Source organism: Muscardinus avellanarius (genome assembly GCF_963383645.1).
Source record: "Muscardinus avellanarius genome assembly, chromosome: 6".
Lineage (NCBI taxonomy): Eukaryota > Metazoa > Chordata > Mammalia > Rodentia > Gliridae > Muscardinus > Muscardinus avellanarius.
Window position 1 is genome coordinate 128240882 of NC_137791.1, and position 13004 is coordinate 128253885.

Below are 13004 nucleotides of genomic sequence, written 5' to 3' on the forward strand. Positions count from 1 at the left end.
GTGCGAATAAGAAGATGCAGACATAACTGAGTGAGCAGCAGAGTGAGTGAGGCTGAGAGAGGGGGAAAGATAGGAGAAAGAGTGGTGGCTCTATGGCGCTCAAGTCTCAGGACAAGTGGACATGGCAGCCAACAGCTTCTGGTCTACTGCTTCCAAGAGACAGACATTTCTTTCTCTTCCTAAAGCACATAGGCCTGTGTGAGAGTGTAGGGGGGCCAGCCTTTGGCCCTGCCCTGCCCAACTGCTGCCCAGCACTGACTGCCCTGCTTTAATCACACAGGTGCCGGCCCTGCTGAAACCATGAGGATTCACAGCCTCACCCTCCTCTCATTCCTGCTCCTGGCTTCTCAGGCCCTGTCGGTAACGGTCCTAAGGGAAGCAAAGGACAGACAGGATGTTGCAGGAATAGGGGAGCCACCAACCCCAGTAGGGAGGTTCAGACATAGGACATACAAGTCCATGACCAGTGGCAAGTTTGCCACCAGAGACCAAGCCTCCTGCAAATGGGCAGTGACTAAGCAGGAGCCGGTCAGCACGTTGAAGGCTGAGTGCACTCAGATGGGCCAGGAGTTTTCTTGTGTCTTCGCTGGCAATCTGACCGAGTGCCTAAAGCACAACAATGAGAAGGTCTATTGGAAACAAATTTTCCGGACCCTGCGCAAACAGAAGAACATATGCAGGGGCTTCACTGTCCTGAAGACCGGTGTGTGCAGAAAGCAGTTTCCAGAGTCGAATCTCAAGCTGGTCAACTCCACTCTCATTGGGAGCTTGAAGCTGAAGAAGAAGGAACCAAAGCTCTCCCCAGAGAAACACATCAAAGCCACTTTATCTCCTGTTTTGAGCAAGGTCAAAGAAGACATCCCCTCCAGCCCAGCAGAAGACCAGGATTTGACCGTTAAAGGTCCAGACTGTCTGGATAACCCAGATGTGAAGAGAAATATAAATCATGCCATTGAGTTCTGTGGGGAGATGTGGAGCTCCTGGTGCTCCTTCTTTATCACCATGATACAGAGCACAACGTGCTAATGAGGCCACAGAGAGTGGTCGTGTCATGAGCCCCTCTGCATGCCAGAAAGCTCCCCAGATCTCAGAAGATATGAACTTCTGTGCTATGGGAGTGCAGTTCAATATTTAAAGATTTTAAGCCGGGCGTGGTGGCGCACGCTTGTAATCCCAGCATTCGTGAGGCTGAGACCTGGAGGATCGCGGTTCACGGACAGCCTCAGCTACTTAGTGAGGCCCTCTGCAACTCAGTGAGACCCGGTTTCAAAACAAAGAATAAAAAATAGGGCAGAGGGTGTAGCTCAGAGGTCGAATGCCCCTGGGTTCCATCCCCAGACCTGCAAAAAAAAAAAAAAAAAAAAAAAGATTTTATATATTTTTGTTTTGTATGTTGGAATTTGTTCTAGTTTCATTTATTTGGATGTGATTTGCAGAGGCTGTTTACCTCTCTGTATATTTCCATGGTCCACAAAGCTATGTACATCTGAGCCGTGGAGACTTGGCTTAGAGCTGAATGAACTGCAGTGAGATTTCAGTCAGAAGTGCTTTCTGCTGAATTTACAAAGATAATAAAGCTCTGTGTGTTCTCAGAAATGCATTCAATTACTGTTTGGTTTCTGGGCCATTGGTTTCAATTGAACTCATGGCTCATGATCGGAAAAACATGGAAGAAAAATGTCCAGTTTCACGCTTCCCAAGTTATGCCCCTAACAAGACCCATTCCTGATTTTCTTTTTATAGCTTTATCAATTGTTCCATGGTGTTAGATGAACTGGATGTTAACTAACTAGTGTCATGTTGGTGGAGAATGTTTCTGAAAGCTACACCTGAGTTTTGCAATAATTCTGGCAAAAAATACAACCCCAAAGCCACATGCTCCTACCTTGAGCAACTTGTTTTGAAAGTTGAATAGTGTAAGTTTAATCTATGACAAAATAATGTGTTGAATTCATCCACATTGTCTTAGACTGACAAAGGTAGCTGATCCTCTTTTTCCTTTTGACCATATGAACTTGAAGAATGGGAGGGGGAGATAGTAGTAAGTAAAACCTGGCCACCTGATAGCTGTCATCAAATTCTCTCTCTCCCCTCGGTCACACTCAGATAACACTGTCATTCTGTAGGGCTCAATTTATCCGTGTTTTGATTGGTGTGTAAGTCCTCAAGTCACACACTTTTGGGGGCTGGTGATGCTGCTGCTTATACCTGTGCCCTTTCTCAGTCCCATAGTGGAATTTCTACTCCCTTTCCTGTAAGGATGACATCTACGTTACCTCAGAATTTTCTAATTTGTGGCCCCAAATGACATGAAGGAAGTTGCTGGTCTGCGAAGAACAAAAAGGGCACAGAGCTCAAGTGTGTGTGGGGGGGTATAGAATTCCTCATCCCAATACAGCACTCAAATATTTCATGAGCAGTGATTGGAAAGGACAGTTTCATTAACTTTAGTGACTGAGATAATTAAATTAGTAGCATATCTTGTAAATAAATATACTATACATTTTCAAATGACAGTAGATAGTACTATAGTAGTAATTTGCAACCATATTTAAAGGTATTATGAAATTATCATTTTCTCTGTCACCCATGAGAGCATCCTAGGTAAGTGCAAAGGTATTTTAGAATCTCTCAATGATCTGCTTTGGAGGCCTAGCCAATGCCAACGCAGTAGCTGTTTGGCCTTGGGAATATTTTATCCCCTTCTTTCTATGATGTAGACAACCAGAGCACATATTTCCTAATCACAGTGCAAGGATTATAGAAAATTATCCATGAGGATTTATGTAGAAGTAGCTCAATTAATGACTGCTGTAACTGTCACCATTAAATTGTTTCCCAGTTACTGTTTATCAAACATGTGTGCTCTATGATGGAGTCCTTGGGAAGATTTGGGAGCTGGTTCAGGGGATGTCTGAGGTCAAGTGTTATATTATTTTGCTGATTATTTAAAGTGCTCTAAGTCTTAGAATTTACGTTCTGTTAGCACAGCTATTAGATCTAAATTGTTAGATTTACTAGTGCGAAATTAATTGTTTAATGTTCACCCATCGCTAATTGGCTTTGGCAAAGCAGCACTTGTCCCGCCCAACCAGACTTAGGACTTAGCTTAACTGTACTTAGACAATTTCCTGATAAGTTTCTGTGTGCTGTAACCTTTGAGTACTGAATAAACCTTATGATGTTGTGGAAAGATACAAATTGTGTGTGACCTGATTTATTTGTCTTAGCAACTTGTGGCCCCATTATTCACAAACCCCCAAGCAGATTAGATTGTGCATTCCTACTCTACCCAGTGGGGGACAGCACAGTTAGAGGGGTGGAAGGCTGAGCAGAGCGCCCACCCGATGCCCATTCACTCTTCTGCGTAGAAGTAAATTGCTTTCCTGAGTTATTTTTAGTTTCATGAGATTTTTTGTTTGTTTGTTTGTAGCTTCTAAAATCCATTTCTAACACTTGGGGGCTCATCCAGAATTCCATTCAAGTGAGTGCCGGGGGAGGATATGTCCTAATGCCCCACTGAAGTAGCCCCCGAGTGTTTGGAGCAGTGTGGCAGGCCCCAAACTAGATGAGACTGGGGTAAAATTCTCTCCACAGAGCAAGGAAAGGCCTAAATAAAGACTGCAAGCCGACCAGACTCCTCCTGTCTAAGCCTTTTAAATGCTGGGATTACAAGCATGCACCGCCATCCCCAGCTCCAGAGTGAGGGTTTTATGTATATGATGGAGGTGTCTCAAGGTGCCTTACAAAAGTGAATTCCAAGGATTACAATTTACCTAGAGGGGCCTGGCCAGAGGGGACAACAGGGCCAAAGTTGAAGAAAACCCTAGAAAAACTAGGGAGGGAGTTGAGACTCTAGGTATGCACAACCAGGGACCAGGATATTTGGAGTCCTCTTGCATCTCTATGCAGAAGAAAGAGGTTGAGCCTCTACTGGGAATGGAAGAGAAAGGTACCTAAAATGACAAGATTAAGAGCAAACTCCTTCTGATAGTCCATTAGGCTTAAAAATAATCCATGGATTTATAGCAAAAAGAAACATAGAATGACTAAATGTTGTTTCACCTGAATCCAGGAGTCCATATTACTACCAGCCAACTTTAGTTTGGGCCAGATAAAGATTAGATATATTAATTATAGGTAACTGAGCACTCATAAATTAAAAAATGTATCCTAATACCTTTTTAATTCATGTGACTTGTAAGTCTTTGAAAATAAGTATATCTACATTTGATAAAATAAAATATATTAATAACAATTATTTTTGCCAGGCCAGCCAATTAAAATCATACTAAATTTTATACACTGAATTTTAGGAACAAAAAGTAAAGCAAAAAATCTTCATGGATTTTCAGTTTGGCCAGAAAGGCATGTGTAAAACAGGAGCCCTATGAAATAATGTTGTTTAAGAGAGTAAAATGTCTGAAGGGCAGTCCAATGATAAAGGCAATGGTTTATGCTGCGTACTACTGCTGAGCTTCTGCAAGGTAGACAAACTCACCAATAAAGTGGATGAGATAACTCTTGAGTGAGACAAGGTCCAGGACTAGCTAGGGTCCCAGAGACCCAGGGAGCTGTGGATAAAGCCTTATGGACCACGCTCTCTCTGCAGAACGTCGCCAAAGTTCAGGCACAGAACAAAAATCAGAGGGTTAAGCAAGTTGCAGGGTGTTTTAGGAAGTTGCAGATGATATGTAACGGATAAGATGTAAGAAATAAATTGTACATGTGTAAGAAGGTTGATTACAATTAAGATAAATTATTTAAAAGGTTTCCTAAGAGTCATATTTAATGCTTTGAGTCTGTGTTTGAAACAATTAGATTTTCTTAAGATACTGATCTGCTTTTGGCAAAATTTTACAAAAATTAGCCTAGAAAGCAAAAAAAAAAAAAAAATATTATTAAGGCAAGTGTGTGTGTGTGTGGTGCTTAAGAGCAATATGGCCTCTTATTTGCTCTAAGTAAAAATTTACTAAGAACTAGCCTAAACAAAACTTTTGTATCTTTATCAAGATAAACTCTTGGTTTGATGTTTGGTCACTGCATTTAGCAGAATTAGTTTGAATGTCTGTGTTTTACAGGCTTTTAAAATGACCACTTTATAACTCAAGATGTACAAAGTGGGAGATTCTAAAATTAATTTGTACTACCTCAGTGCTTGCCTAAACATTCAAATAGAAAGCACAAATGGGTAATACAGGAGATTTATCTAGAAAAATAAAGACACTATAGGAAAAAGGCCGTATAGAGAGAGGAATGGGTCAAATTCCAGGGGAGAAGCCACCTGTAATGGGCAAATCCTGGGAATAGAAAGGTGGCCCGGTGCAATTGGAAAGACAGCAGCAAGGAGTGTTCCAATGTTGGGCCATGTAGTCCCTGTGGACACTTTCTTCATCTGCATTATATTTGGGGGTTGTCCTTCCCATGCTGCAGCATAGTGACCCTGTCTTGTTTCTCCACTACCTTTTCCACAGGGGAAGCGGTCAAAGTGAGCAGGGGTCTGCAGGTAAAATTCTGGTCTGTTCCAAATATTTCCATCTGCTAATGTCTAGCAAGCTACCTAACAAAAATAAATAAACAATTATTACTTTAGGTTACTATATGTATTTATATCCTATATATCTGTGACTATAGATGTGCATACATCTGAGGGCTAAATATGCTGTGCATTTGAAGTTTATTTAAATATTTTGTGAAAGTTTGATATATGGGTTTTATATACATGCATGGTAACCAATAAGTGATATCTTTATACAATGTGTATTGTATCTGATGTTTAATACCATTCAAAATTCCCCATTATTTAAGACCTGGTTTACATCTGTTTGCTATGACTGAATGTCTTATTATTGTATAAAAGAGATGCAATTGTCCATACAATTATAAGCCTGTTTCTGATCATTAACAATGTTTTCTCTGCTTATAAAATGTATAGAGCTATTCTTTGATTTTTTGTCAGTACTGTTAATCTACATAAAGCTGTAATTATAGTTATCTTATTGAGCAGTGAATTCTAAATTTCATTCCAATAGTAAGCATTAAGTTAATATATATGCAACTGTGATATTAATTGTGACTGGCTTCTTTATACTTTAAGTATGTTTCCTACGTATTTTCAAAAATTTAGAGCTTAGGAGGACAATTTATAAAGCTAGTGTTCTCTAAACAAATGGTTGCTAATAGTGATAGAATTGTTTTTAGGTTTATATTTGTATGTTCATAAATTGTACTATTATATATTTAAGTAAAGATATTTAGAGGTGTTCAAATACTTGGCATTCTAAACCATGATATTCTAATTAAAAACTTGATTAAAATCTAGTATTAGTGTATATATATATATGTCAGTACATGCATAAAGAAGTCAAATTTAAATGAAGATTTGTTTATATCATCAAATATTGTCAAACTATTATAAAAAACTGAATTTGTTTTGAAGCTGTTTGTTTTGCATTTTCCTTTTAACTCTTTGTAACTATTGTCTGTTGTTTTTCTTTCAGAAGTTCAAATTCTAGCAGAATAAGCTAAACAGCGTTTAGAGATGCTATCCATCACCTGGAAAATAGATAGGCTGTAATATTGACCCCTCTCATTAACAAAAGCTGGTAAGGTCAGGTCAACTGACTGATTGTTCAAAAACTGGGATTTAGAGTCACAATCGATAAAATCCAATAAAAGGTCTGAAGAGAAAATAGCCGATATTTTGGCTCTTGCCCTACAAGATGAAATAAGACCAGAGATGATGGGACTTCTAAGGGCTCTATAATTATGGTCACCATACACCCATCAGGGAGATTGTGAAGACCAGAGACTTATCCATTAGTAAAAAAAAAAAAAAAAAAGGAGAGACAGAGAGTCATTGACGAAGGTCACATTCCCAGTGCTTCAAAGGAAGCCATGTATCCAGCAAGACCATGACCTATCCTGGCAGATGACACAACTGGTAGAAGAAAAGCCTCACAAAATCCCTAAGAATTACCCTGAGTAGATTTGACTGACATAAAAGTAAAATAATTTTACAAAAAGTTATGTTGGCCTCACACAGGGCTACTTACTTGGTTCTTAATACTCAGCAAGAAAGTTTAACCAGAAACAAGTATGCTATTTTGGGGTAAAAGAGCCATATTCACAACATCATTTAAAAGACTACCAACATAATGTAACTTAATATTGTCTCTGACTTTGTATCCCCCTATTATTATGCATTATAATTTTAATGGTGCTTCTGCTTTTAGGCTCACAGAAGAAATAGTAGGGCACTGATGTCCAAAACTTCAGAGTCTTTATAAAATGCTTATAAAACCAAACCTGTCCCTCTTGATGTTTTGTAGATCCAGGACCATCTTGCACTTAAAAGAGAAACAAGATCCTTGATTTACCGATGGCTCTGCCAAATACGTGACAACCAAAGACAGATAGTATTGAATCTTATAATAAGTAAATCATTATAATAAGTAAATCATTATAATAAGTAAATCATTATAATAAGTATTAATGATTTAATCATTAATGATTAATGATTAAATTACCCTTAATTAATGATTAAATTAATGATTAAATCACCCTTATAATAAGTAAATTATTATAATAAGTATTAATGGACAGGTATTAGTAATCAATATGCTGAATTGTATGCTATGTCTTTTGTTTTCAAACTGTAGATTATTCATATTATATAAAAAGAATAGCTAAACTTTTAGATGCTAATATCCAAATGACATGGAAAAATAGATTAGCTCTATAAGGATTAACAACCCTAGCAAATAACCTTGCTGAAAATTCGGGAATAGATGATCTCTTCACTAGTCTAATGAAACAATGGTTCAGTAAAGAAAGGAAATAGTGACATCTGTCCTGACATCCCTCATCATTGTCATTGGAATGATGATTTCAGTGCATGCTGTATAATCCCTTGCATATAAGGATTAGTCCAGAAACTTATATTAACATCCATTACTAAATAGCCTCTGCCTCCTTACCATGGTAACCTTTTTTCTACTTGCAAACCAAGATCAAGAAAGTCAGCTCATGTTAAATGAATTTGAGGGGAAAAAAGAGTATAATAGAAGAGGGAGGAATTGTAAGAAACAAAAAACAATCCTTTCTATTGAAGTTACAAGATGACACAGAAACTGGCAAGCTTCCATTTTGTGACTGTAGCTTAGGTTCTACTTTGTACATGTGTCTATATGTTCCACTGCCCCTTGTACTGGATCATGTTTCTCCTTTTGTCAAATCGGCCCAGGGAAAGCCAGCCAACCAGATTAGACTGTGAAGTCTTACTCCAGCCAACGGGGATGGCACAATGGCCGAGGCATTAGGGTATTATAAAGGCCGAGTGGATTGCCTGTGTCGTTTGCATGCACTGCTCTAAGCAGAAGTAAATTGCCTGGCCCGGTTATTTGGGGTTTTGTGTGACTTTCTTATTTACATCTTCCCCCAAATCCTTTTCTAACACAGGGGACCCATTTGAGCCTCAAAATCAAAACCCAAACCTGTGATAAGTACAGCTGCATGCCATTATCTTGAAGCCATGGCTTTGAGGAAACATGGCAAATGTTAAGACCCACATCGACTCCAGGTGTACCCACGAGGAGAGGACACCGAGTCCCACAGCCCAGACAACCCTGTGGGTTCAAAGTCCCATATGCTGCCATCGCCTCAGACCATGTGATCACGTGGTTTTCCTAATATAATGTGAAAATATCTAGGAGGTGAGATACGCCACTGCGGCATGACAATGAGCCACAGGCAAAGCTGGCCAGGGTGTGAGGACCAGAGCCATTTCATGTTCATCTTGTATTCCCCAAGTGCATAGAGCAGTCAGGGCACAATGAGCTAATCCCCGACATCCTCCCCCACTGTTGACTGGCTCCGCAGAGCTGCAGGCTCTTCAAGGTCTCCTTACCTCTGGCTGGGTTACCTGTCCCCACTCATCATACCTGGCTTTTCTCCAATTAGCCCCTGTGTTGTTGCCATCCATAAACTTGGGCTTTTCAGTACTGTCTGCCACCTCCTGGAGAAGAAGGCCGGTGGCACCCTGAATGTGTTCCCAGCCGACCAGTGGCTAAGAGGGCTTACACAGAGCAGGCGCTGCCCAAGTGCTCTTGGGTGAGCAAAGGGAGGATGGCTGAGAGGTGGGATCCTTGCGCTCTTGGGAGAGTCCAGCGCCTTCCTCTGTAAAGTTGATCCCAGACTGTTCCTGCGGGTTCTTCTCTTCTCCTAAATAGCACACGACTCCCATAAGTCCTTACATCTCCTGCCCAAGCCTTTTCAGAGAGGTTTTCTATATTTCTGTCTAATCTAAACGTCTCTAGCTGTTTAAGAGTTGAAAGCAACATGGTCAAATGACTTGCTTGCCGACTATCAGGCTTGCAGTAGAGAAAGGACAGCCCATCTTCTCCCCTTTCCGGCTTTCCAGTGGGCAGCGCATGCTCTTTGGAACACACATAGGCTGGAAGCTGAAAATTCCAAAGGGAGATTCTCTAGAACCTTCTTTTGCCTCCAAATGGAGTGGCCTGTGGACATGTGCACGTGTGCCTTGTGTGCACAAGAGCATGTGTGGGTACATGCATCCAAGAGCATTCATGTGTCATGCATCATTCATGAGTTTGTATGTGGAATAGAGGCAAAGATATGTGCACCCTGAAGAATTTTATTCAAAACACAGTTTAAAAAAAAAAAAGAATATTTACTGTCTGCACTTTTGAATAAAGGTTTCTCCCAAATCAAGCTTTTTGACCATTTTTAAATTCTTTAAATCTTTGTTTTTAGATAAAGAAGCTTGATTTCTATTTATAAATAAATAAATATTAAAGTGGGCACAGTGGCACAGTAGCACATGCCTGCAGTACTAGTAATTAGGAGGCTTAGATAGAAGAATTGCAGGTTTGAAGTCGGCCAAATTATTGAGGCCCTCTGCAACTTAATGAGACACAATTTCAAAATAAAAAATAAAGTTCTTATTGTGGTGTGGGTGTAGCTTAGAGGAAGAATGTCCTTGTTTATTCAATCCCCAGTAACACACACACACACACACACACACACACACACACACACGATGAAGCTTTGAAACAGCCCTGTTACTTGAGAAGAAAAGAAAAAGAATGTATTTTAATTAGAGTGTTTTATTTAAAATTGTTGATCACTTAGCATTTCTAACCTACAAGGGTAAAAAGAGCAATTTTATTTGGATTAATCTAACATGAAAACTAAGAGTTACTTTTCTATTCAGGATCAGAAACACCTATTGAACATTGAGTCCAACAAAATAGGTTAAGAGTGTGTGTTTTGAAAAGGCACTCTTATTAAGGTAAAGAAATTTAATAGCTTTTTAACATGCTGTCATGCCCAAAGTTGTAACATCAACACTTTGCTGCCTCTTCATTTTCTAAAGGACTAAAACTTTAGCACCATGTATAATTTGATTTTCGGAACAGCCATTCTGAAATCTTATAACTAATGAGTGCTTTAAATGTGGAATGCAAATTACCTTTGATAGATATAAGATGAATATTTTTGCCAAGCTACTTAGATTTTATGGATGTTTATTTAGCCAATTTTCCCCTTTTCTTCTGACAATGGAAATTTTTAACACATGGCATTTGATCCAGTGAATTAAGATTGCCTGAGTGCAGCAGAGTGCTCTCCATCCGATCAGGAGGTTTCTTTGGTTACTTTAGGAGGAAGGATTGATTTGGGGCAATCTTGGTCTGGTAACATTAGACCATTAGGACTCACTCACCTCAGGAACAAAACACAAGGTGGTTGTGGAGGTGCATGTCTATAGTCGCAGTACTTGGGAGACTGAGACAAGAGGATTTCCAAGTTCGAGACCAACCTCAGCAACTTACCAAAACCCTCAGCAACATAGGTAGACTCTGTTTTTTTTTTTTTTGTTGTTGTTGTTGTTTTGTTAACGTGGTACTGGGGATGGAACCCAGGGGCATTCTATCTCCAAGCTACAACCCTGATCCTATTTTTTAGTCCTTTTTATTTATTTTTTATTTTTTATTCATTTTTATTTTTATTTTTTTGTGGTACTGGGGTTCCTGGAAACCCTTCTACCTTCGGGCTACCCTCCCAGACCTATTTTTATATTATTTTATTTGGAAACAGAATCTCTTAAGCCAGCTTGGCTGGCTTTGAACCTGCGTGATCCTCCTGTCTCGGCCTCCCAAGCGCTGGGATCACAAGCGTGCGCCACCACGCCCCTCCTTTTTATTCTTTGAAACAGGGTCTCACTGAGTTGCAAGGGGCCTTGCTAAATAGCTGAGGCTGTCTGTGAACAGCAATTCTCCAGTCTCCTCCTCCCGAACGCTGGGATTACAACCCTACACCACCGCCCATCTTAGACTCTGTTTAAAAAGTAGATAAATAAATATAGAGTCAGGAGTGGTGGTGCACTCTTGTAATCCCATCATTTGGGAGGCTGAAACAGTAGGATCCGGGTTCTCGGACAGCCTCAGCTAGCTATTTAGTGAGGCCCTTCGCAACTTAGTGAGACCCTGTTTCAAAATAAAGAATAAAAAATACGGTTGGGGGTGTAGCTCTAAGGTAGACTGCCCCTGGGTTCCATTCCCAGTACTGCAAAATGAATAAATAAATAAATAAATAAATAAATAAATAAATAAATAAATCAAAGGCTGGGGCATAGCTCGGAGGTAGACTACATCCAGATTTGATCACCAGCACCAAAAAAAAAAAAAAAAAGGCCCACAGAACCAAAACATGCTCACTCCTGTAATCTCCCGTGACTGCTCCCACAGGGCAGTCAAGGAACTACCCGTACCCTTAGGGTCAAGGAAATAATCTGTAACAACAAGCCTGGACATAAACTAATCCATGGATTTGGAAACTCCTGCCAACGACCAGGATAAGACACATAATCATTTGCCAGTATTAACTTGGGGTTGGCCCCCAGTTGTGTTCATTTCTTTTAGATCTCCCAAAAGAAAAGGTACATTCGGTATTTAAATTCTTAATGAAATACAACATATCTGCCATCTAATAAAAGGATATCAAATTTTAAAATAAAAAACATTATCAACTCTGTAATAATATATGTTTGTTTTTAAAGAACATAGTTTAAAATCTCATTGGTAACCAAAATTGTTCTGCTTTACTTACTTGAGTAGCTCATCTTCAGTAAAACATTCATAACTGGCCTCATCCACAAACTGGAGATGAGCATGTGGGGGTTCGGGGGAATCTGTGGTTTGGACAATGTTAATGTTGTGCCAGGACTCCCCACCTACATCACTGTGGTATAAAACTACATAGGGCCATGTGGCCAGAGCGAGCGCTCTCATGTCTAATGTTAAGGACTCCCTCACTTAGCAAACTACTATCAAATTCCATCCCTTTCCCTGCAAGAGGTATACTTTTGTTCTTTATGGCTGAAAAGATTTCCATTGTGTGTATATCCCATTGGAAAAATGAAAGATCACAAGTTTCCCCTCCTCTGTGGGAGGTAGGGAGAAATGGAGACACAAAAGGACTGGAGACAAAGGAGGAGGAATCCCAGCAGAGCCATGCGAGGATTCTAGAGGGGAGGGAGATTTGATGGAGGAAAGACTTCCATTGACACCTGTGTGTATACAAAATCACTAATGTCGCTCTCAGTATCCTGTGTGGGGAAGGGGAGGGAGTGTTGAGGGAGCTGGAGGACGCTCACCAAGTGCCCTGTGCGTGTGCGTCTTTATTACTCTAATTTCATCATGATGGATGACTACCATACACCAATAAACATAAAAATGAATATGAGAAATAGCTCCTTCTCTCTCAGCTCCTCGGGGCTTATGAGATCCTCTGCCCACACAGTAACTTAGGCAGATCAGTGCAAACAGACTCAGAAGCGGAGGGGCTTCAGCAACCTCAGCTGCTCATTCTCCAAATACTTACCGAGACTGGCAGGTGGGGAGAGTTCAGACCACAGAGGCCGGGAGTCCTGGGATTAAGCTTGGGGAACTTGGCTAAGCCCTTGGCTTCTCCAAGTGCCCCTT

The 13004-nt window shown here is 40.2% G+C and overlaps 1 protein-coding gene across 1 annotated transcript; it reads left to right on the forward strand.

Moving 5' to 3' along the window:
* Positions 1-300: 300 nt before the first annotated feature.
* On the forward strand, positions 301-1026 carry LOC308264312 (fibroblast growth factor-binding protein 1-like; the record flags this gene model as incomplete). Its single annotated transcript, XM_080697484.1, has 1 exon — positions 301-1026. One exon carries the CDS (start codon positions 301-303, stop codon positions 1024-1026), a length of 726 nt encoding a protein of 241 aa, XP_080553610.1.
* Between the last annotated feature and the right edge of the window lie 11978 nt (positions 1027-13004).